The sequence below is a fragment of the Monodelphis domestica genome, chromosome 4 (assembly GCF_027887165.1).
Source record: "Monodelphis domestica isolate mMonDom1 chromosome 4, mMonDom1.pri, whole genome shotgun sequence".
Classification (NCBI taxonomy): domain Eukaryota; kingdom Metazoa; phylum Chordata; class Mammalia; order Didelphimorphia; family Didelphidae; genus Monodelphis; species Monodelphis domestica.
In genome coordinates this window covers 305,129,771-305,156,230 of record NC_077230.1, presented here as the reverse complement: position 1 = coordinate 305,156,230, position 26,460 = coordinate 305,129,771, and the positions used below count along the sequence as shown (strand labels likewise).

The window sequence follows — 26,460 nt, the reverse complement described above, 5'->3', positions numbered from 1 at the left end:
TCATGGTAAAGAAGTATGACTGGACCCCCTCGTGACTTGGGACACAGAATGGTTCTAGTCACATGATCCTGCTTCCCTCATTAATTGATATTTCTAGGAATGAGGTATAGAAGAAAATGGGGTGAATGCATTTTAACATAGATGGGGTAGAGGAGAAGTATCAAATTTTGTCTCTCCCATTCTTCAAAAATCCTCACTGCCCCAATCATTCTCTCAAGCTATCAAGTTATCTTATAGCTTCTCCTATGTTCACAGCCAACTCCTAGAAAGAATGTCTATACCTTCCCACTTTTCTCATTCATTTTTTAGCTCCTTATCAGTGAACTGAAAGTGCTCTCTCCAAAGTTTTACCTCCTGATCTTTTAGGATCAATTTTCACTGACTCATACCTGGGATGCCCCTCTCCTCATCTCCCTGGCTTCTTTTAAGACTCAGTTCAAATATCACCTTCTATATTTTTACCCCAACTCCCAATACATTCTTTCTGAGATTCCTTTTCATTTGTACTACATATCTATATCTATGTATCTATATCTTCCATATTCACAGTTTCATGTTATCTCCCTCATTAGTATGTAAGTTCCTTGAGAGAAAGCACTATCGTTTTGCTTGTCTTTGTGTCCAAGTGCAGTGCCTGACACTTAATATATGCTTTTGGAAGGTGAGGATGATGATGATGATGATGAAGAAAATGGTGTTAGCTATTGGTGTTTATAGGCTTGCTGGGGAGATGATGTATACAAATAGTTACATATCTATGTAACATTATTACAAATAATAATACATTTATATATTAAAAACACATTTGAGACATTCTTTTATTTGCCCTTGATATAGTAGGGCTTCTGTCTCATGAACAAATGTCCTAGATGAACAGATCTTTCCCTGCTTTATATTACATTTGCCAAATTAACAGGATTGTTAAAGTGATTTTTATAGTTAGACCTGTCATTCTCCTTTGATTTTTACATGAGGAGAAGCTTTAAGGCTTTGTTTTGCTCTTTGGAGTCCTGGGCCTGATCTTCTTATCTTTAAATAAATAATCTTTTATGTGCCTTTAGCTCTGAATCTTTTTTATTCTAAATAAATGCTTGAGGGGTCTTAGATTTTCATATGTCTCTTTCAGGTGACTATGAAGATGTGGTTTGTTGTAGAAAATCAACCTCATTTATTTTGTTCTTTTTTCAAGTGTTAATTGAGGATGCAAGTTCATATTTTTTTACAGATTTTTTTAAGAAGTGAGAAAGAAGTCAGTAGTTATTCATATCTGCTTTGCTATTTTTTAGTAATAGTGCTCTCTGTGGTTATTTGGAATCTTCCTTTCCTTGAGATATTCTAAGAATTGATCCTTGGGTGCTTTTAAATTGTGTCTACTCTCTAATGAACTTCTTTATGTTTTTGCTTATTCTGGCCCTTCCTGATTTCATTTTCTTAAAATACAAATAAGAGATGGATTCTTCACCTAACTGGTAAAGTCTTAGGTGAATGGTAGTTCAACTTTCTTTGAAAATAAATCTGCAAAAAGGGAAGGAAAAAAAAGAAAAGAAGTCTGCATAAAAACACCAGCATATCTATTCCAATTTTTTTGTCCTCTTTTGAGATTCAAAAAGTACTTTAAAAGTATTGAATTATTAAAGTGATCATTAATGTTCCAATAAATTTACTTTTCATTCAATATTTTAAAAGTGCTAGAACCATAATACATTTTTTCTGATGTCATTAAGTCAGGTTACCTTCCTGTTAGGCATAAGAAAATAAAAATAGTGACTTTAATCATGAAGTAATTAAGTGATTATATAAAGCTGTAGAATTTTTAGTCTTTAATCTTAGCCTTTAGCCCTTACCATTGAATGAAAATTTTCAAACTATTCAGTCTTACATAGGAGTTTTGTTTAACAACTAAAGGAGGAAGAACTATTGATTTTACTTAAAAGAATAAAAATTTTCAGATTGCTGAATTATTGTTAGCAAAACAAATTTAGTATATAATTTATTTACAAAAGATTGTTTTAGGTTAGGGTTCAGATAGTAAGATTTTTATCCTATCCAGTGGATGAAAGATTTTAAACAGTATATTTCAAATATTTGAGATAGCATTGTCAGAATCCTAATAGTGTTCAGTTTTTAAAGTGACATTTCATAAACTGCAAAAAACTAGTTTCAGTGATAATTAACTTTTTCCTGGAAACTGCAGCACAATTTTAACTATTGTGATTGAACTTTGAAAGCCAATGTAAATAATTGCATCTAAAGTGTATATAGATAAGTTGACTTAATTTATGTCAGTTTTAAAAATACAAAAACCTAACTCCTAGTATACTGCCAACCTTTAATACGTAAACAAAAAAACACATAGATTTTTTTTAAATTGTAAAATTCTCTCTTTTTTTTGTAGGAGGAATAAACATGGGGTGTCTCGTGAAAAGATTGCTCAGATGTTGGATCACTATGAATTTAAAATGTCCATCTCTATTGTAATGAATTCAGTGGAACCTCCACATAGAAGGTCTGAGAGGCTTCGAAGACAGAGGTGGGGAGGCTGTCTAGACTCATGGAATCACTTTGATGTTGCAAAATAACTAATATTCAGTTTGCTTTCAACTAAAATGAGCTTGTGGCTTACCCTTTAAAAAACAAATTGAGACTTTCTGGAGGTTTTTAAATAGGTTCAACTCTAATAAAAGAAAAAAAAAGAACCATTATTACCTCACAGAGTTTGTTCCCAGAAAACTGTTTTAAATTTTTAAATGTAAATAAAAAATAGTATATAAAATTGTATATTATTTTTAAATAATTTTATTGTACTAATTTTGGTTTTAGTAAAACATCTGAATAGTGTGATGTGAAATGTTTACTTCAATTAAATCTTAAAATAATTTTGATTTCCAAAGTAGGAACCATTGAGCAATTTTTCCCAAGCTTCTTAAAAAAATTAGTTATAGATAAAATCTTGACTATTCCGCTCCCCCACAAACAACTTGGAATATACAGAACATAGCTAACTTGTTACAGTGTATTCTAATATTTTATATGGTACTCTTTATTTCTTTATATGAGTAAAATGTTTCTACAAATATATCCATTTAAACATTTCTAAACTCCAACCAATGGCTCGATTATTTTGAATAGATTTTAATTTTAAAAATAAATTAAATAATACTTTAGTTTTGGCTGTAATAAAATTTGACCATAGAATATTTTGCTTTCGCCACTTTTTTTATACAAAGCACCTTACATTTTCTGAGTAACAGCTTTTCTATTAAATTAGAATTCCATCAATTAAAATTGTAAATAACTTCAAAGTTAATACAATGTGTCCCACTTAATTTCAGGCAAAGTAAAATAATCATATGCAGATTAGAATTCATGAATAAATAAATGAAAAGGCATTTATAAAGTCTTTACTGTGTACTAGGTAGTGTGCTAAGCTCCAGATGAGAATAAGTTCAAATTATAAGCATGGCAATAGAAGGCCCTTACAAACAAATACTATTAAACTTTTCCATCCTAATTATTACATCTTTATGCACTCAATAGAGATCATTTAGTACAACCATTTAATTTCATATGTGAGAAAACAGCTCCAGGAAAATGAAGTGATTTGTCCAAATAGCATAATGCTTTAAAGAGGAGAGGTAAGATACAAATCTAGCTTGGTATTGTGACTCCCATCGTCTCTTCTACTGCCTCCTTACTTCCCTGGACAGATGAATATCTATTCTTCTTAAGATCTCCAGCAAACTCCTTTATTATTTCCATCAAATTTTAATAGTTGAATTAGCAGGAAACAATTTTTTTTAAGAAACCTCTGATATTACTGCTGTACAAAGTCTGTATCAATGCAGTTACAGACTTTCTAAGCTATAGCAAATGGTTCATGAGTTGCTATGACCAGGCCAGAACAGTTTATTTCCTAGGGGCCAACTTAATGGTAAGGAGCCCTTTTCAACTTAGCTAGCTTTGTCCTTGATCAGTAGGGCAAATGAACCCATCAGAGCTTCTGTTCCTCTTGCTTAGCCATCAAGTGCCCTGGATCACCTAATGAAGCAGTAGGTCTTTATAAAAGATGTGATAGCATTGTAGTTCATTTTTAATTCCCTTTCATATGCTCTATAAATACATCACATCATAACATCCATTACCAATTAGTAACTTTATATATTCTTAAAATCTTTTCTCTAAACTAAACATTATCAATTTTTGCATCTTATTTTTTCTGCTGTTTCTCAATATTTTGCCATTAAAAAACTTTAACTCCCAATTCTTTTTCTTCCTCTCCTCTTATATGGTGGAATTCAAAACCAGGTGTAGTAGTTAAGTAGGTGTCAGGGTCTTTATGTTTATACAGTTCAGTGCCATGTTTAGTTTTAAAAGAGTATTACCTCACTTATTCAGCATGTAATGGTGTATCTACAAATATAAATGCAGGCGTGTACCAACTCTTGTTTTATATTTTCTTTTTTTCCTCAGAAGATTATATAATCTCATTCCCAAAGTACTGCAATTCTGCAATTCTAAAGTACATTGTCACATACTGGAATCAATAAAAGTAGGTTTGAGTTTCCACAGGGAAGAAAACATAACTGATAAAATGCCTTTGTTCCCTTCAGAGTTTCTCTTAGTAAATTAAATATAGAGACTGCACTTGCTTTTAGGAATAAGAGGAGACAAATAATAGGAAAACAAGGTCATAGGATATATCCTATCATTACTATTAATTTAGACCACTTTCTGATAACATAGTCATAATCTCCCATAGTCTCTATATCCTTGATATCCCACAATGAGTATTCAAAAATTCTGAAGCATCAAATAAAGATTTAATTACTATAAAGATCATACATCGTGAGCCCCAAAGGGAATATTTTTAAGAAAGGATTGAAATAACAGTTTTTGTCAAAAACAAATTATTCTGGTTAATCATGGCTTTCCTTTTAACTTTTTGAACTGTAACATCAGAAAAGTAATCCCTTTCCCTAAGACTTCCAAATTAATATTTTAGGTGACCACTTTGCAATGAAATTGTTGAATTATAAGTAAGAAATTTATTAGTTTGAAAATCGAGGCAATTTGATTATCCAGAATTTGTGGATATAGGTTGTGTTGATTGGGATCTTGGTGGTAATTTCTCCTCCCTAACAAAAGTTAATTATACTTATTTTTATTAAACAATATTGTATATCATTCCCCTAACATTCCTTGCCTGGTCTGAGTCTAAAATGTATAAAGGACATCCTACTTAGGAAAATCATTTATATATATGAGATATAGCTATAGAATTCCTCCTCACAGTTCTTAGCTACATTCTTCATAGATTTTATATAAATATTTGTGCTACTGGAATAAACTAACTTGAAAGTTTTTTATGTGCCATAAATACTGTTGCTATTTATAAAAAACACACCTGCATGGTCTTCCTCAAGTTGAACCTTGTTATATTTGTCTTTTATTTTCGTTTTGAATTAATATTCTTTATTCTCTGATATGCTTGCTTAACTGGAATATTAGTTCTGTTGTAAAAATCTATTAAGAATATTGTTTTCAAAAACCTGGGTTGTATTTTTTAATGGCTTGATGGAGTTCAAATATTTGGAAGCAGATGATTATTAGTGTGACTTCCAATTAATGCAATCTTTTTGGGATTTTCCATTTTTCTACAATAGAAGTGAAGAGATCATGACTAATTGGGTAGCTATTATTTGTTTTTAGAGAAAAGGCTAATTTTTTTCTGATAACAGTTTTGAAAGTATCTGTAGTCAGTGGTGTTATATAATTAGTGAAAAATGTTGAAGAAAATCAGTTTTTAATGTATTATTGCCAGCATATCCAAGTTAGCACCTTGAGTAATTGGTTTGCCAACTTCTGTTGCATTTTTATTTAGTATAAAAGTTTGGTTGAAGTAAGTATACATTTAATTTTCAAAACCCGAGTTAAATATTGAAGTAACTTGAGGAAGCCAGTTTGCACCAGCATTTTACAAAAAAGCATTTGGGTGGTTTTACTGTAAAGAGCCATTCACATTAGATACTGAAAGCAAGTAGGTTGTATTAATTTTCAGAGTATTCAAGTAAGAAAATATGGTGCTCTGTTAGAGAAATTTACATGAGATTTTCTTCTCTGTTGTTTCTTAGAAAATGGAAACTTGAGAAAAATTGGGAATTAAGCTAGTAGTAAATGTTACAATAGATGGATCCTCAATAAGAGGGTGAAACAATGGCTGTATGAAACAGCCCTACCTTGTGGCCTTATTTTACTCTAGGAAGAGAAGTTTTTGAACATTTTAGTTCAGATTGTGAGGTGTTTTAGGACTAAGAAATATCAGTTTTGGTAGTTATTGATAATATTTTCAAAGTGGATGTCTGAAAAATCTCTAATTTGAATTCACAGGTTGGGAAACTGATAATGAGATACTTACATTTTTATATCTACCATTTATACTTAGACCAGAATGGATTGCATAATTTAAGGGCATAAAAGTGTTAGAAAATGCAGATTTTCACTTGATCTAAGCCTTGAGAGGCTAAGTAAAAAATATTTTTTCCTTATAAATAAAATTTGATTCTTCCACTTGAAATTATGTACACAATTGAAAAGGGAGGCAGCCAGATAGGTGTACAATAGCTATCTCAAAAATAGCTTAAAATCAATTAAAAATTTAATTCACCAATTCTCATTGATTTAAGAGAAAGGTTAAGGCTTTGCTTTTACTCTTAGAACAAGATTGAGTCATGTTGACTGGGTATATTTAGTGAGTAACCAAGGCCTTAATCAGAGATTGTTTTTCTAGCCATGAATAGTTCCGTGTTCCTTCTAAAATGTTGAATTAGAAAAATCTTTTAAAATATATGTTGAATTTTAAAGGAAATTATTGCCTTTTTGGTTCTTTTAATTCCATCATCAAAGAAATAAAAATAGTCAATATATTTATCTTTTAAAATGTGTTCTGGTTTTATAATGGTCATTAAAATGTACAGTTTGGAATATTTGTGCTTAGATTTCTAGTTGTCTTTTCAGATGTTGAGATGTGTTAAAAGTAGTTGACTTTTTCTCCAAAGGTGATAATTTTTGCTTTACAAATTTGCCACCCTCTTTCTTCTTGTTCTTTTAACTTCCTGGATTTTCTTTGCTATGCTTGAGTATGACAAATTAATGGAATATTTTGGATGGGATTATGTGTCCATTCTCTTCCTTTATTCATGATCTGCTTTAACTCATTTCTCATTTCTCTGGTTTTATAACTTTTATTTTTTTTAACCTGTTACCCTACTACCATATACATACACTCCTTTTCACTTCAGTCTAAAATTTCAGTTTATTCTAGGGAATGTTTATATTAATCTTGGATTCTAAGACAGATTTCTTATAATCCTTAGAACAGCTCTTGTAGTTTTGTGTGTTTTCTATTTGGAAGGGATAAATAGTCCTTAGAAGCTTGAGATACTATAAATCAAGATTGAATATTGTACAGAAAAGGGCAGAAGATTTTAAGCCACTATTTAAATCTTGTTCACATCAAAAATATTTCTTTGGATATGTGGAATTGTGACTCCCTCCTCAGGTTCTTACGGTGTAAAAATAAGGGTGATTCTGATGAAGGATATTTCAAAATAATAAAGCAGGACAATGTTTTGATTGTATCTGATTTATTAGTTACTTTCTTTTGATCTCAAAATGAAGAGGATGGAAGGTATATGGATATCTGAAGACCCATTAGGTAATCTCTTTGCCCTTTTGTGCTCTCACCTCTGCTGCTTGTACTTTGTTTAATGAGTCTAGGATTGGAGTACTGAATTATAGTAAAGCATCTAAGTATATGGATCTTACTGACCTTCAGGCCATGCCTTAGTATGGAAGTACTTTGTAAAAAAGATATGTTGCTCATTGTTAGGAATTTCTTACACTTGGTTGATATGTCTGGAATAGAGGTAAAATATTTGCTATTTCTTAGCGTAGTATATTTCTTTAATTTTTTAAAAAGTATATTTGTTTTGATATTTTCTCTAATTTTAATAAGTTATACTTAAGATGTTTAGTAGTAAGAAAAGAAATCATTCAAATATATGAGCTACCTATTAACTTTTAATTTTATTTGTTGATATTTAAACAGTCCTAAAATCTTAACTCTCAGTTCCACTTGTTTTGTACCCATCTTTTTTTAGCTTTCATGATTCATCTAAATGTGCTGATTGAAGTCATGGAAATCATTTCAATCTGCTGAATATGTGTAAAAATAAAATTATATATATATTTTTTAAAAAAGGATTGAGAGCATTTTGTTGTCATTTACAACGTATTATTTCAATAATTTCCTATTAAGAAAAAATGGATTTTTAAATTCTTTTTTTTAAGTTTAATACTGCCATAAATTAAGCCCAAAACTTAAAGAGAAATAGATTAGTTATAGTCACTTAGTATTTCCTCCTAAATGAGTAAGATGTAAGAATTCAATGTTCTTATTTTTATCAGTATCTAAATGCTACATGAAGACTTATTAGTTAACAGTTACATGATTCCATTAATTTTATCATGGAAAAAGCAAGTGATCTAAACTCTTTGAATTTTGTTTTCACTTCCTTAGAGTTCAATTTGTTTTTTTACTTCAAGCACTTGGCACACAGTAGGTGCTTAATAAATGTTTCTTGTCTATTACTAGATTGCAGTAGATGGCTTTAATTTTGAGCCTAAGAGAGGTTTATCTTGAAGCAATATTCAAGAGGGGAAAGCATTAACATTATAAAATAGATTAAAATTGTTCTAATCTAGGAAATTGATAGATGTGGAAAATGTAGAATCATAGCATTTTAGGGCTAGAAAAGTAGAGAAATCACCTAGCCCATCCCACCCTGCCATTTTTTAAAATTGAAAAGATTGTGTATCCTCAGTACTTACTGCACTGCCTTGCACATTGCTTAGTAAATATTTATTGGCTAAAACAAACAGAATGCCTAAAATTGTTAGGGGTAACATAGTATGTGATGTCAGTAGAAATGTATTTGATACAGGAAAAAAATTTCAGTCAAATTTGGTCCGGTCCGAGATTTGGTCCAGTCATTTTGCATTGATTGGTTGAAGGACAGATTTGAATCATGAATTTTGTTTTATTCTGGGAATTGAGAATTTGGGGGAGAAACTTCATAATATTACAGAATTAAGAAAGATTAGAAATAATTCACAGTCAGTTGAGAGACCTATTAGAAGTTTTATTTTTAAAATTCTGCTGATATGATGAAAATGAGAGCATTTTGAATGTTAGAGAATTAGTGGAATAATAATTTTATTAGTCCTAGATGGAAGGAAAGATGCCCATGTTGGTAGACAATAGAATATTGTTGATTTACCTGCTTATGCCTAAAGACATTTCTGATGGTATGCACTCAACATAGCCTTAACCTCTGCTTTTTTTGGTTTCTAGGAACAAATCCTGAATTACAAAGTGTATAATATTTAGACTTCTTTACAGTTCATACTTTCAGAAACAATCTTTTTTTCCCATTAAATTTTACTTCAAATAAAGATCCACATTTTCCCTTCCCCTCTCTCTACCACTTCTGTCTGACAAAGCAAGAAAAACAAAATACTTGTTGCAAACCTGTTTGGTCAATGGGAGCCACTAGATGGCTCAGTAGAATTAAGAGCCAGGCCAGAGATGAGAGGTCCTGGGTTCAAATATGGCCTCAGATACTTCCTAGCTATGTGACCCTGCACAAGTCATTAAACCTTTACTGGTCTGCCTTGGAACCAATATACAATATTGATTCTAAGGTGGAAGGAAGAGTTGTTGTGGGGGGGGGGGGGGGGTTGTTTTTTTAAGCCTGTATGGTTAAACAAAACAAATTACTTTGGCCATGTCCAAAGAAATCGTCTCACTTGTTTTCAGGATGTGGGTGCCCTGTTTCATTATGAGTGTGATTTCTTAATGACTAAATCTCATGTTCTTCAATCAATCCTTATTCTTCTTGAAATCTGAAACATGTGATATTAGTGAGCTCTAGCTACTTCCCTCTTGGACCCTTTCTTTGGATTTTCGTGGCACTACTCTCTTGGTTTATTTGTTCGATGTCTGTATGCTCTCAATCTTCCTTGCCTTCTCCATCATTCTCACTCAGTATATGCACCCAAAGACTCTATCATTTGTCCTCTCTCTTCTTTTCTCCTTCATTCAGTGGCCTCATCACTCCTAGGTTTGATTATTACATCTTTGCAGACAACTTATATATCTATATCCAGCCCTACTCTCCTCATCTCCCTTTCCACATCATCAGCTGCTTATTGAACGTAATACTAGATGTTACCTGGATATCTTAAACTCTACATCTTCAAAACAAAGCTCATTATCTTCCTCTCCACCAACATCCCCAAACCACTTTATTTCTCAACTTCTCTTCCCCAAGGGCACCTCTATCCTTTCAGTCTCCTAGTTTCATAGCCTCATCATTATTTTTGACTATTTAGCCCCTCACCTGAAATATTCATTCCATTTCCTAGGTCTTGCCTTGTCTCCTTCTTAACCCCTTCTCTCAACTCACATGAACAACAGTGTCTTAGAATAGATAGGTTCTGAGGCAGAAAAACAGTAAAAGCTTAAGCAATTAGAGTTAAGGAACTTGCCCAGGATCACATAGCTAGGAAGTGTATGAGGTCAAATCTGAACCCAGGACCTCCCATCTCCAGGCCTGGAGTTCTATCCACTGAGCCACCTACCTGCCTTTTTTATTTTTTAGCCAAGCATTTATTAAGCACCTGCTGGGTGTCAAGTGGACAGCCAGGCGGCAAAATAGAAAGATAGCAGAATGCCACAGGACCTGGAGTTAGGAACATCTGAGTCCAAATCTGGGCTCAGACACTTAACTATGCGACCCTGGGTAAGTCACTTAACCCTGTTTGCCTCAGTGTCCTCATCTATAAAATGAGCTGGAGAAGAAGATGCTAAATCACTCCACTATCTTTGCCAAGAAAGCCCAAAAGAGGTCAGCAAAGAATTGGACACAACTGAACAACAAAATTGTTGTCAAGTACTCTGCTAGTACCTCTAGGGGTACAAGAATAATAATAATAGCATTTATATAGTGCTTTAAGGTTTACATTAAGCTTTACATGTAGTATCTCAAAGGCAAGAAACTGTCCACATTCAAGGAACTTATATTCCATGAGGTTGTAGGGAAAGGATGACAGTATTTATAAGGATACTCCAAATGGGTAAAAAAATTTTAAAGGGGTGGGACAGGACATTACCAGCTTGGGGTGTCAGAGATGGCTTCATGTTGAAGGTGGTGATTGACAAAAAAAAGAAGGAAATAGAATTTTTGGAAGTGTGGAGGATAAGGGGCAAGAGCATTCCAGTCATGGACCACAACAGACTATCCAAAGATACAGGAACTTAAATGTGCTTGGAGATCAGTAAATAGGCCACAGGTTGATTGAATCAAAGAGTTTTGTTTAAAGAGGAGCAGTGTGTGATGAGTTTGGAAAAATAGTTTAGGAATAGGTTGTAAAGTGCTTTAAAAACCAAAAGCAATTTATGTTTGATCCTAGAATTATTAAGGAGACATTGAAGCTTATTGAGTGAGAAATTAACTGGTCAGACCTGTTCTTGAGGAAAATCACTTGGAGAAGAAAGAAACAAGGCAAGGAAATAATTTAGGACATTTTTTCAGTATCAGGTAACTAGTCATTGTGGTGGCCATGGGAATAGAGAAAAGGAGATGGGTACAGGAGTTATTGTGGTGGCAGAAATGACAAGATGTGAAAACCGACTCCAATATCTGGAGACTGGCAAAACACTAAGGCTGAAAACCCAAATGACTAAAAGGTTGACAGGAAAATATGAAAGTGAAAAGGTGACGTTTAATGATGCTGATGCGAGGTTTGCAACTCTTTGAAAGAACTTGCAGATAAACATTAGTCTATAAACTGGCTTAGGGGTGTCTAGTGCTCAGGAAGACCTGAATTCTAATCTAATCTCAGACACTGACAGTGTGACCTCTGGCTAGTCATTTATAACCTCTGCCTCAGTATCCTTATTTGTAAAATGTCGATAATAATAGCACTACCTCCCAGGGCAGTTGTAAGGATCAAATTAGATGATAATTGTAATATGCTTATTGTAGTGCCTGACACATAGTGTTACATAAATGTCAACTGCTATTATTTATCATTTTGGACATGTTGAATTTAAGATAGCTACAATTTATACAATTCAAGATGTCCAATGGCATTTAGAGATACACATCTGGAGGGTGAGGAGAGGGGACTAGATTTGAGAATTATCTTAATAGAGAAGACAATTGAATCCATGGAAGCTAATGAGATCTTGAAGGAAGTTAGTAGAGAGGGAGAAAAGAAGAGTCTAGGACAAAGCCTTGGGGTCATCCTACAGGCAGTGGGTGTTACCTGGATGAAGATTTTCACACAGGGAGGAGAGTTAGGTGAGAGTAGCATCCCAAAAACCTAGAAAAAAGAATCACAAAGGCGATTGACAGTGTCTAAGGCTAAAGAGGTTAAGAATGATTAGATTGAGAGCAATTTAAATTTGTCAGTTAAGAGATGACTGACAATTTTGGACAGAGCAGTTTCAATTGTATTATGGGAATGACATTGAGGTTGTGAAAATCCTACTTACAGGCCAAATTTTAACCAGCATTTCAGAGCTAAAAACTGCCACTAAGTTTGTCTCCCTGGCTTACATGCTGTTTAGTATAACTATTGATATTCAAAGTGGTAAATATGTTTAAAATCCCATTTTAAAAATTCCAAGTAAAAAAAAAAATTAATGGAAAGCAGTTAGATAGCTTTGTATATTGAGAGCCAAGCCTAGAGACAGGAGGTCCTGGCTTCAATACTGATTCTATGGCCGGAGGTATGGGTTAAAAAAAAAAACAGGTTAAAAATCAATGAGCTGGGACAACTAGAGAGCACAGTGGATAGAATGCAAGGCCTGGAGCCAGGAGGACCTGGATTCAAATCTGCCCTCAGATACTTTTTTTTAGTTGTGTGACCATGGGCAAGTCACTTAAACCCCATTGCATAGCCCTTACCCTCTATTCTTTCTTAGAATTGATACTAAGAAGATAAGGGTTTAAAAGGAAAAAAATCAGTGAGCACATCATTTTTAAGGTCCACAATATGGTATAAATACTACCTTACAGTGAACACAACTCAATGTCTACTGAGTAATAGCATTATCTCAGTGTTCTAGTTAGGAGACCTTGACCTGCCTCGGACATCACCTTCTGCTTCTTAATTTCTCAAAGCCAGCAGCCCTCTTTGGTATAACAGGATTGCCATCAGCACAACCTGCCTGTCAGCATGAGGTCATATAACCATGCTGGGCTTGATGCTTTTGCTCCACAGCTAATGGTATCAGAATTACAAAACAGATGATGTCAATTAGACAATTGTAAGCAGAACCAGCAGGAGAGCTGTAAGGACATGCTTAAGCACAACTGGATTGGAATCCTGATTGCCATTTACCTCTGTGACCTTGGGCAAGTCACAGCATCTCTAGGCTACAATTTCCTCATTTATAAAAGGAGTTTGTACTCAATAACCTCTAGGGTCACTTTCAGCTCTAACTCTTATGTTTTTATGAACTCAAAGTAATGCAACATAGCTATGCAATGCTGTAACATAAGAGATGGGACTGGATTTGATGTAATTCGCAGAGATGGAGTTCTTTCTGGTCAAAGGTAAGTATTGTGCATCCAGTGTAAAAGAATATATAAGGGTGCTGCCAGGTACCAGCTATATGATGAAAGACAGTATTCACATGTCATAGAGTGGACAGTACAGTCACCATTTTAGTCATGTACTTGAATTTCTATTACGTTTGGTAGCAACATCAGTTTTGAAGGACAAGTATAAACAACTGGAGAACTTAGGGTGTGGAGTTCAAATGCTGAGAGCCAGTTAGAATATGCAAACCCATTTAGTATCTGACCTGTCCCTAGCAGAATTTGGACTTTTCTACATAGCTTCATTGCTCAGCTTGGACCATTTGCAGATAGGCAAAGGAAAGTTGCATTTGTGATGAGATTCACAACTAGACCATAATACATAAACATGTACAGTGACACTTCAGGGGTTACTTAGCTGCAACTATCTCAAACGTATCTGATAACCTAGAAAATAAAAGCAGCCAAAATAGATTTCTTAAAATCCAAGTTCTACTTAGACTTATTTGATGCAAAATTGAAACAAGCTTGGATTTCCCACCCATAACAATGATTTTTTGTTTTTGTTTCTGAGAAGCACCATGACATAGTGAAGAGATAATAGTCAATAGTGAAGAGAGCTGGCTTTGGAGTCAGCTCTTTGATTTGAACCTGTGTTCAAATCCCAACTCCAACACAGTTTGACTTTTTGGGACCATGGTGGCATATCTCTGTGTCCCAGACAAAGCTGAATTAGAAATGACAGGAAACAGTTTGAATATCTCAGATATTAATGGCATGAAGTTGCTGAGGCATTTTCAGAGGCCAATTCTCAGGATGAATGTTATACTGTGCAAATGAATGGATAGGTTTATGGAAATATATTATTGGATTAACCAAGTTGGATATGGTAATCTTAATACAAAATTTAAAATTTCAAGCATAAACTAATTGTATTTTTATTAATAGTTCTTTGGGAGAAAATTATGTAGACTTTGCAAGATATAGGATAGAAAAGAGCTTGTAATTTTGTGAAGATTTTCTTTTGTTTGGGCTTTTAAAAAGAGCATACTATGAAATATTAACCACAATTTCATGAGTGTTCAGGATATGATATTGTATGTAGACCACACACTTGTCATTTTGGTAGCAAGATTAAGGTATATAGATAAAATTCAGTAAAGTTTTTTTTTCTTTTCTACACAGCATGTTTTGAAGAGCACTGCAGTTTACTCTCAACTGATATTTTAGTCTTAATAACAGTTCCTCTTGCCCATTATAGGAGCTCAAATTTTCTTGATATTGAATTCCCCACACTTTTGGAAAAGAAATTTGGTTTGTAATGCAAGAAGAGCTTGACCTAACTTCTTTTGCTTGCCTCTGAAGAGTTAGAATCAGCATAAGAATAAAGGTTATAACCAGATGTCTGAGCTAAAGTCAAAACAAATTCTTTTGAAAACTAGTACCTTCACTCCATTTGCTTTGCATTTCATCTTCTGTCCTTGGCCCAGCCCTGCGCCTTGAATTCCTTGATACTTGTCTAGATTTCTTTTTTTTCCCCCTTAGGACTTCTTTTTTCCTCTAATTTATTCCTGCAAATTCTGTTGCTTGTCTCTTCCTGGAAAATTCCTGATTTCCCTGGCAAATCAGATCTGCTTTAGGTCCTCGTTCTCATCTCACTGAGACTCCAACTTCTACCTCCAGTCTATATCTTCTAGGATCTCTCTTGATGGATTTCCCATTGGCCTCCATTGTGGTTTTGGCTAACTTCCACAGGCCACATTTCCAGAATTCTCTTACCCCAGGAGGAATCTTCTCATTAAACTCCAGCAGAAGGATCACACTTTGCAGGTTAATTTGTGCCAACTACAAGCAGAGAATGCAAACCAATAGTGCTGTTGGCAAGCCTCAAGAAGGAAAATATATGGCTGTCAGAGCACTTCAAGAAGGTCTTCCTTCCAAAACCTGGCCCATCAACTCATGCAGAAATTTGTAGAGCACCACAAAGACTTGCTAGAGCTTTCTAAAACTTCATTCTCTACTCCCTGGACCAAGGTAGGATTAATTTTGTCATGCCGCTTAGATCATACTAATTGCATATCATATTCTCCGTAAACCTTATCATTTATTGCTGGGAAATCTTGAAGGCTTCAATCCAGGAGGTTCAATGGATATTTGACAATCCTTTCTATGAGAACTGGCAGACTCAGGAGAGCCAGTAGTTGGATATGATTTTATACTGATTATTTATGAATCTTCAGTCAACCTAAGAAGGAATGAAGTTGTGCTTTTTAAACAATTCCTAGAGGGCCTTGCTGACCCTATTTAATATGGCCCCAGTCAAAACTAAATCACCCTCCCTGCCCTTTTGTAGTGGTGCATGAAGATCAAAGGACATCTGTGTAATCTTCTAAAATATTGCATGAATATTGAACCTATCAATGTGGGTGGACCCTACTGTTTACCCCAGATACTAGAGCAAAACAGTAATCCCACCATTGGACCCTGAGAAATACAGGTAAAACTTAGTCCAAATCTTGGCAAAAATTCTGTTTGTACTGCCGCTTGCTGGGATACTGTTCCACAGACAGCCCCATTAAGAACTCAAAGAATGAAAACAAGAACTGACCAGGTTCTTCAGAAACCTTCTTTGGATCTCCCAACAGTCTCTATCTGTGGATTAGCCTTTCCTATCTGGGACTTTGTGGCTATCAGAAACTCAGGGTGCAGAGCCTCATGAGCTCAAAAGCTACCAGAAAACATGGCCATGCTGCTATGATCATGGAAACCATAGGCAGGTGCTCTCTCTAGATAGGTCCAATAATAGACAAAACCTTCCCCCATCAATCAAGAAGTCATTACTTCTAAAGTCACCAAATCTCTTGTCCCCATGGTTTTCAGGATCCTGGGGGTTTTCTTTGTATGATATCCACATTTCTTGGAGTCCTGGGTAAGTCTTATTCAACTTTTAATGCTTCCATTAGTGCTTTAATACCCCAGTGAAAGTTACCATCATCTACACTATCCCTTCAGCCCTCCCCAAGAAATTTTGTTTAAATAGGGAAATGTTTTAATGTTATAGAATCACTTTCTCCTGATGTTGCCTTGCATTAATCTTGGTTCCTGTAGGCAGCTTCTCTTTCACATTAGAACTCAAGATCTAGGTCTTCTGAGTTTCTGGAAAACAAATACAGAATCCTGCACTTTCCACACTAGAATGTCAGTTCTGTATGAAAAAGAACAAGGTCTGATTGCATACCAATTATTGAATCTCTACTGCCATTACAATAAGGAGTTCTCAATACCTTTCATCTTTGTCTTTTTGAACTAGTTGTAGTGAACCTCTTTGATAGTTTATCAAGTTGGGAGATCTAGGTTGTCAAGGAGGTTGAATGGAAAAACTTTTCCAAACCCTGTGAAGTAGGAACATAGTCAAGCCCTTCAGCTTATCTAATGTTCCAGCTATGTTTCAATAGTTTGTCAACTCCATCTTCTAAAATATAATTGGTTCAAAAAGTGATAATGTAGCTACATGCTTGTGCAAACGATTGTAAAGTGGTAATGTAGCTACATGACATTTTAGGCCGCTCCAGGTTCCTAATTGCCATACCCAAGTAGTCCATATAGTCCCAGGATACCATCACAACTACCATCTCCGTGAAGTTAAAAATGTATTGATTCGGTGACAGCTAGGTGACTCAGTGGATTGAGAGACCAGGCCTAGAGAGGGGAGGTCCTGGGTTCAAATCTGGACTCAGACACTTCTTAGCTGTGTGATCCTGAGCAAGTTACTTTAACCCCCAATTGCCTGCCCTTCAGATTGATTCTAAGATGGAAGGTAAAAGGGTTGTTTTTTTAAAAGTACTATAAACAAGTAGATGGAATTTTCTGGATAGCTGATAAAGTGGGCATGGTATTAAAAAGACTCACTAGAGGGTGGATGTACTAACATAGGAAGCTACTAATAACGTGAAGGGTTTTAATTAGTGGCTTATGGGATGCTGTCATCACTGACCTGTTGAAAATTCACGTCATTATAGTGACTGGATGTATAAGGACAGATTTTCAAGAGCCTTGAATCCAGCTCATCTCTGTACCCATTCTATTGTTCCCCAATCCTCTATCACTGCGGCTACATTTTGTGTGGAAGTAGCACTGGGGGCCCTGATATAATCACCCACGACTAGCACTCTGTCAGGTTAACCTTCGAGCACCTCTCCTACAGCCCTACACAAAATACTTCTAGAGAACATCGGGCCAGATGTAACTCCTGTACCATCTACCCCAGAATGGCTGCTAGACTTTTAGGAGTGGTGAATATCAGCCTAATAGGGGATTGACATTCAATTTTCATATACTCTGATGCCCTAGAATAATTATAGTCAGCCCAGAAACAGAAGCATCCCCAGTTCTAGTGGACTTTGCTTTTCAGTCTATTTGACCAATCAAATAAAGACCAAATAAGTCCCAGAATAACCAGAACTGGCCCTTTGTTCTGGATTACAGTAGACTTTGTAGGGAATAGGGAGGAGAATCTTGTAAGCCCTCCTCCAGGAGGTGAATGTGACACTCATCCAGCCTTGACTAGACATCTAGGACAGCAAAACCACTCTATGGCTCTGCCCAGCTAACTGTACCTGGACCAAAGTGATTCAGCCACTGTACTGGACAATCCATCTGAGATGACCTTTTGAGAATGAGTGACCCCATTTATTTGCTTTCTGGGGACATATGGTTAAGTTCTCAGAGTGGCTGTATCCTAGACATATCTTGTACTTGGGTACCTAGGGCTTTTGATGATATAGTTCTACTCTGAATTTGGCTGTCATGTATGTACCAGTAAAAAAAGTGTTGGCAAAAGACCCAGCAGGTCTATTCCATCCTGTCTGTCATGCAGCAGTCCTGGTCCTCAGTGTTGATTTGCCTCCATTTAAAGGCTCACGTCTCCAATCTGGTAGGGGTCAATATGCAAAAAAAAAAAAGTTTCCTCTGAAGCTTTCTGGATTTGTTTCAAGGATACATATTAATTCTTCATAAACTGCCCTCTCATCTCATCCATCATTGAAGAGTGGGAGGCTCCAAGTCAAGATCCACTTCTGTCTTTCCTACAATCCATCATCCTTTGGGTGAATAGAATGTATCAGCTGCTCCTTAGATCAGTACCTAAGCAGTAACTCTTCCTATGATGATTTGACCACCGTCATCCCCACCATGAAGTTTTGTTATCATAATGCCATTCTTCTCTTCATCAGTAATTAGCCTTTCTTGGAAAACCCTGGTCATTGTTTTTGTTTTCCTTAGCCTCCATCATGTGTGCCTTGATCTTAGTGGATGGTTATGTAGGAAAATTTGAAATGATCCAGACTGAATTGCAGACCACTCTGGAAACTATCAAAGTGATCTATAAATAGTTGGCTGCCATGCCACTGTGTCTTGAGGGAATCTTTCCAGGTAAAAGGACAGTTTGACTGTCTAGCAGGAACCTCTCTGTTCCACCTGCACTCCAGAAAACTGGAGGACCAGTCCTTTAGCCATCATGCAGGTCTTGCAGCCTTCTGACCTGAGATCTACTCTGAATCCATCTTGCATTTTATTTATTGCTCTTCTACAAGACCTACCTAGCTCCAAGTTTCACCCATTATCCTCTTCCCCTACCCCCTTATGTTTTCCCAGTTTTTTGAAGGCCAAAAGAAGTCTGTGGTATGGAAATCCTAAGTTTTCAGCTGCAACAAATGTTGCCTTCGAGACCTGGTTGCCTGACAAGGTAATATGTTAGAAGACCAGGCTTGAGGACCTACCTCCCAGCCACCTCCACATTCTGACACTAGTCCAGCCATGTGTTTCATCAATAATAGTCCCACAAGATCCAGCTTCAAAGGTTGGGAAGGCCTTCCAGGAAGAAGGAGGGTATAAAAACTTGACCATTCACTGCTAATGCTTCTACCAGGTGAGGTGGGATCTAGTCATCGTTTGGGTATCCCCCAAAAGCTACAGCAATGAATAAAATGCTTGTTGAATTGAACTAGTCAACTCACTTCAGTTCTGTTTTCTGTGCTTCGCAAATGCCATTAATATCTTACCTCTATGGCATGACGTCCTCATTACTTTGGGGGAATATTCTCCGTCTACCATTTTTCTTTCTTTGGTTTTCCCCAGTGAAGACATCACTCAATTGGAAACCACCTCAAGCCTATTGCTTTCTCTAGCCAGTTAGACCTAGACTGCCTAAGAACCCTACCTTCACCTCTGGGTAATTCTGACTTCTGCTTTTTTAAACTAAATTTACCAGCATCCATTCAAGGAATTTCCAGGTGACCTCCCTGATTCCAGTCAGCACCCCCCATACTACATTTCACATGGTTTCATCCTTCAGGAACAAATTTTGGCAGTAATCAAGCTGGTTGATCTCTGGCCAGCCAGGGGCACTCTCTAGCTCACAGTCCCATCCAACACTAGTGGCTTCTGTATGTTTACTAACAATTATAAAAGTCTTTTTCTGATAGTTATTTAAAATACCCTCATTAATAAATTTTCCCATGTTATAAGAAAGCAGATTTACTTAGTTCTCTACTTGCCAAGATATAAGCATAGTTCTGACCTTTTTGAGACATTTCCCCACCCCTTCAAGAGAAGTAGTGTTTCTGTTTTACACATCAGTGGAATCTGTAGCATACTGAAAGCTTTCAATTTGGAAAGAGATTCTTCTTATGGTAAATTGCTCTCCATAGTTTTTCATTTATACTAGATGAGTTTTATCCACAGTGGTAGAAGTACCCTGGAATTTAAGATTAACAATAGAATTTCAACATCATCTGTTATAATAATAATGATAGTAACAACAATAATAACATTGAAGTTTATATAGTGTTTTAAGACTTGTGAAATGGTTCATATACATTTTATTTGACTCACAACGTCCCTTTTGAGTGAAGTGGTGCAAATAACATTTTTTTTTTACCAATATAGAATATGAGGCAGGGAGAGTTTGAGACTTGTCTGAGACAGCATTCAAATTCAAATCTTCTTGATTCCACCTCTGACACACTAGCCACTGCATCATTCTCCCTCACTTTACACCATGCACTTAATCTGTTCTGGAATTTCTTTGTTTTATGTCTATTAGACGTGTTACAGATTATATATCCTAATTGTCTAATATATTTATTTCTATTTAATATAACAAAAATGGGGGTTGTAGTTAAATTTAAATATAAAAGGCATTTTATTTAAATGTATTGAAATATAAAAAGTCCTTATTCATTATAGAAGGCCATGATAAATGATTAAAGAAATTATAAGTCATTCTGGGATAAACAAAAAAGACTTACTGTAGATTTCCTATCTATCCTAAAAAAAGTAAGATTAAAAACAATAGTTTTTTATCCCAACCTGTGCTAAATATGCAATATTTAGAGGCAAATTAATTTTCTAGTCTATTTTATCCATTTAAATATAATTTGAATAGCTATAAATAACTTTTTTTTACATGAACTCATGTAATTTTATGTTCCTGTGGCAGAAATTATTTGTGTTTAGCTGACTATTGATCATGATATCATTGGCTGTCCAAAGCAAAATATATTTATTCATCTATTTCTTCTCAATGAAAATTACTTATAAGTGTCACATTTTAATAATAGGAAATAAAGCAAATTGACTAAGTCTTGATGGTTAAGCTAATATAACAATAGCATAGGAAATATGTGATTGTCACAGACTGAGTTAAAACAGAACACTGAATTAATACCTCATCAACTTTATTCTATATTGTTGGCAACAGGCTGTTAAGGTAAAGTAAAAAGCTTTTTTGTATTTGACTTAGCCAGTTGAAGTAATTGGAACTTAGCTGAATTTGCTGATAGATTTTGAGAAGATATAGCTTAAATATTCATTCCCAAGAATCAAAATATTAAGAGAATACTAGTTTAATGCAAAATACTTTTCAGCAAGGTTTACTTTCTACATGTCTTTTATAAGGAGAGACATAATGAGACTGATAATTACATTTAAGAACAGAAGCAGAGGAAGAAAAGACTTAAGTGCCCATTATGTCCCAGACACTATGCTAATCACTTTGGTTCTGTTGAACTTATATTACTTTCTTCGACATCATATTGTTTTTTTTTTCATGTATGACAAATAATTTTATTTTTCCAGCCTTTATAAAAATCAGAAATATTCAGAAATAACCATTACATAATATCTAAAGACAACACAAAAACATGCACAATTGCATTTGACCTTAACATAATAATATTATAAAAGTTGTTTTAGAGAAAATAAATTTGAGAGGCTGCAGTAATTATAAACGCTCTTCTACTCTTCAAATTATCTGACATTATAGGCAGAATAGAATTTGTGCCTCCATCAATGCTTTTCTCTTAACGTGTCACAGAAAGAGCCCAAAATGCTTTACAAAATCCATTACATTTTAAGACCATTTCCAATATCTGTTTCTATAAATCAAGAAATCCATTTATTCAAGGTTACATATGGAAAATTAATCACGCTGAAACCATATCATCTTTCTCAAAAATTAACGTATTTTACTGTTCTTGGCATTCCTGTTTGTGGTAGTATGGGTTTTTTACATTTGCATTAATTGGAAATATACAGTCAAAGTTCATGAGACACTGAAAAGTTCAATACAGAATTATCACTTATAAGTGTTACAACAAAATTAGACAATGTATAAGGATGTTGTAGCCTCATTGCTTGGATTCTGCTGGACACAGACACTTGCAACTATTATAATGTAACTTAAGAAAACATAACTGGAAGAATAGACAAAGCACTAAAAAAAGAAGAGCTTGAATAGCTAAGTATTTCTAATTGAGAAAAGATAATTATAGCTAACTATTCATAGGAACCTCTGAAACCCAATTCCTGTGAACAGGATGACTATCTTAAGTGAATTATCTGAAAAAACTTACTAAAGAGCCATTAAAACAATAAAAATAACAACCCTTGCTTTCAGAACAAGAGAATAGGAACAAGTCACTTCTGAGCTGCAGTTTCCTGGTCAGTAAAATGAAGATGCTGAAAATAAATGACATCTGAGGTCCTGTCCAGTACAAAGAATTTACAATTCTTTACATGAAATCTAATCCTCAGCATGAAACCTTGACTTTCATTTAAACAGTTCCATTTATTTTTAAATGGACATTGCAGACAAATAGTTGTAATCTATATATGATCCTTTAAGTTTTAATAGATTTCATTTATTTATTTTTAAGATTAATGATTTTTAGAAACAAAAAAGTGATAATTGTATTATAAAGAAATATTTCATTGTTTCATCCTATTTTAACACAATATATACCGAAAACAGATGTATTTATAACATTGAATTTCACTTTCAGTCTTCATATGATTTATAAGACCATTATAATAGCAAATATGTTTACAAAAATACCAAGCTAAAATGTAATAGTTTATAGATTGATACTTAATAAAATATGAAATTTCAAACTTTTAAGAATTAGAAAAATCAATTCAAATATTGGGGATGATATTATGTAACAAATTTCAAGTGAAAAATTTCACATCAACACATGTTTAGATCTAATTTCTCCAGGTACAATTCAACACAATCTTCTTACATTTTCTGTTTATTTTTTAAGGGAAATGGCCAAAAGTTAATGTAGAATACTTTTAGAATATTCACTAAACAAAACCAAAAATTCATTTTTTCCTTTTTCCTTTATTTGAGGACTTTGATCCTTTTTCCAGTTTGGCTTCCCAGAGAGCATTTCTTTTTTTTTTTAAATAATTTTTTATTTGATCATTTCCAAGCATTATTCATTAGAGACAAAGATCATTTTCTTCCCCCCCCCCCCCATAGCCGACTTGTGATTCCACTGGGTTTCACATGTGTTCTTGATTGGAACCCATTTCCATGTTGTTGGTATTTGCACTAGAGTGTTCATTTAGAGTCTCTCCTCAGTCATTTCCCCTCAGCCCCTGTAGTCAAGCAGTTGCTTTTCATCGGTGTTTTTACTCCCACAGTTTATCCTCTACTTGTGGATAGTGTTTTTTAGATCCCTGCAAGTTGTTCTGGGACATTGCATTGACCTTAATGGAGAAGTCCATTACCTTCAATTGTACCACAGTGTATTAGTCTCTGTGTACAATGTTTTCCTGGTTCTGCTCCTTTCGCGCTGCATCACTTCCTGGAGGTTGTTCCAGTCTCCATGGAATTCCTCCACTTTATTATTCCTTTTAGCACAATAGCATTCCATCACCAACATATACCACAATTTGTTCAGCCATTCCCCAATTGAAGAGCATCCCCTCATTTTCCAATTTTTGGCCACCACAAAGAGTTCAGCTATGAATATTCTTGTACAAGTCTTTTTCCTTATTATCTCTTTGGGATATAAATCCAACAGTGCTATGGCTGGATCAAAGGGCAGACAGTCTTTTACTGCTCTTTGGGCATAGTTCCAAATTGTTCTCCAGAATGGTTGGATCAATTCACAACTCCACCAGCAATGCATTAGTGTCCCTACTTTGCCGCATCCCCTGCAGCATTCATTACTTTCCATAGCCGTCATGTTAGCCAATCTACTAGGTGTGAGGTGATACCTCAGAGTTGTTTTGATTTGCATCTCCCCAGAGAGTATTTCTTACAAATCTTGAAGCAGCTCCTTTATCCAGTTTGGCAGCCATTTTCTTGCCTGTAATTTCTTTGACTCTGTTCATATATATTTTTATTCTATCTATTTCCTGCTTTACTGGATGTTCCTTGGGATTAACTCCTTGAGTAGCCAAGTAAACCCAAAACATTGAATTCAATGTATAAGCAGAAACTAAATCCAGCAAGTGTGTCCAACTTTTGTAATAACTCATTTCTGGAAACTGACATCATAGTTTTTAGCATTTCATCCACAGAACAAAGAGAATTCTCAAATGCTGACAGATAGTCGTCTTCTGCACTAGTAAGTATCTTCTGCCATGCTTGCCTAGTACTTGCTCCTGCAGGGGAAATAGGCGACAGCCACGAAGCAGTTGACATCATATTATATTGATAGTAATAATTCATTTAAGAATAGTATATGCCATCAATTGCAACACTGAGAATTTATGTTATAGAAGTAGAAAAATCACTTCTGTATCATTTCTAGAGTTGAAATTAATTCAGCATTTGACTGGCTAGGAGGCTAGGAGGTAATCAGTTGTTGGAGAGGAATTTTCACATGGAGGAAATTCTGTGCAGTGACTGAACTGGATTTACTGCTGGAATGTCTTTGAAAATCACCTAAAACATGCTTATGTTCCCATTCGAACTAACTGATTAACTGAAGTTAAAGTTTTGATAGTTGTAAAGCTTTTACCACAGATTTTATTTCTGTTTTTTTTCTATTTTTCTTCCCTTTAAATACTGGCTTTAGGGTGCTTCTTTACAATTTACTTGTGTTTCCCTTATTTACCCGTTTAAAAATGTCATCATAACTTTGGCTTTTAAAAACTTCACCTTTTGATTTTCTGTTTTTATGAACTATGGTTAAAAAACTTACAGAAAGCACTCTAGCATGTAGGGTAGATCCTCTGTAGTGGACTGATGGAAGACATGAATAAGAGTTATAGGATAAGAAGACATTAGTGGATCATTTATACCAGTCTCTCTGCCTCATCTCAGTGAGGTTATTAACATTCTGAAGAGGTAGTTGTAATAAGCATAATTTGCGATTTCTATTATTATTAGTGTAATTTATTATTTACTATTATTTGTATTATTAAACATATTAATAAATAATATAGTTATAAAATCTACATTATAAATGCTATAATATTTATATACATATGCATTATGTAATAGTATAAATATTAAATAACAAATAAAATAGCCCGCAGTTTACATAATGTGGATATTCCCTGAGTTCAAGGGCAGCTAGTTAGTACAGTGAATAGAGTGCCAGATCTGGAGTTAGGAAGACTCACCTTTCCAAGCTGTGTTACCCCAGGCAAGTCACTTAAGTGTTTGCCTCAGTTTCTTATCATAGAATAAATTGGAGAAGGAAATGGCAAACCACTCCAGGGTCTTTGCCAAGAAAACCCCAAATGGACTCATGAAGAGCCAGACTTGATTGAAAAATGACTGAACAACAAATTTCCTGAGTTACCCAGAGCCACCTTCCTAATGTACTATACATTGCAAGAATGATTAGTTTCACAGTACCTTTAAATCCTATTGCCTGCCTCCTGGAAACTTCCAGATAGCAGGTAAGCTGGCCTGACTTGATAGTGCTACCTGCAGGACCATCCACGGAATTGTCTGACTCAGTGTCTTCCCTCCCATCCTTGAAAACTTTTGCTCTTTCACTGATCGCTGCCCGGTCAATTCCAGGTCAGTCTGGTCTTTTTCTTCTTTACCTACATCAGCTTTAACTTCTTTTCTACTTGGTTGTTGTCTCCAGCTTTTACTGAGTTTTCTAACAAAAGGTCTTGCTGAAAGGTTCTCACTCCACTCAATTTATGATCCCTGAAATGACGCTAATTTTGAGTTATAGTTGTGAATATAATGCTAATGATATTCCTGTAGCAAGGAAAAGAAGACTAGTGTGTGAAATTATATATAGAATTAATTCCATCTGATGCTAAAACCCCTGAAAATGGTTAGAAGCCCAATCAGCTTTTCTCCAAGTCTCCGTATTTTTTTCTTGTCCTTCTCTAATGAAACTTGTTTTATTTCAGGCATTAGCTATACCCATATTTCTGCAGATCGATAATCTCATCAATGCTACTGTTAGTGATTGCAGTCTACCCATTCTTTTTCATCCCTATCCTTTCATTATTACTGTAGAAATTA

At 34.9% G+C, this 26,460-nt stretch overlaps 1 protein-coding gene across 11 annotated transcripts in view; it reads left to right on the top strand.

Moving 5' to 3' along the window:
• The window catches only part of N4BP2L2 (NEDD4 binding protein 2 like 2), a 75,054-nt gene that overhangs the window by 23,216 nt on the left and 25,378 nt on the right, over window positions 1-26,460 (top strand). For 10 of the 11 annotated variants that reach the window (XR_008918116.1, XR_001622243.2, XM_016421879.2 and 7 more), the window contains one exon: window positions 2,396-2,530. Coding sequence is in view for 9 of the 11 variants with exons in the window: in XM_016421879.2 (XP_016277365.2) it covers window positions 2,396-2,530 (135 nt within the window). In the remaining 2 variants the exon portion in view is untranslated. Of the gene's footprint in view, window positions 1-2,395; window positions 2,531-19,322; window positions 19,414-26,460 lie in introns of all 11 variants that reach the window. The other variant, XM_056825154.1, reaches the window with a different exon arrangement.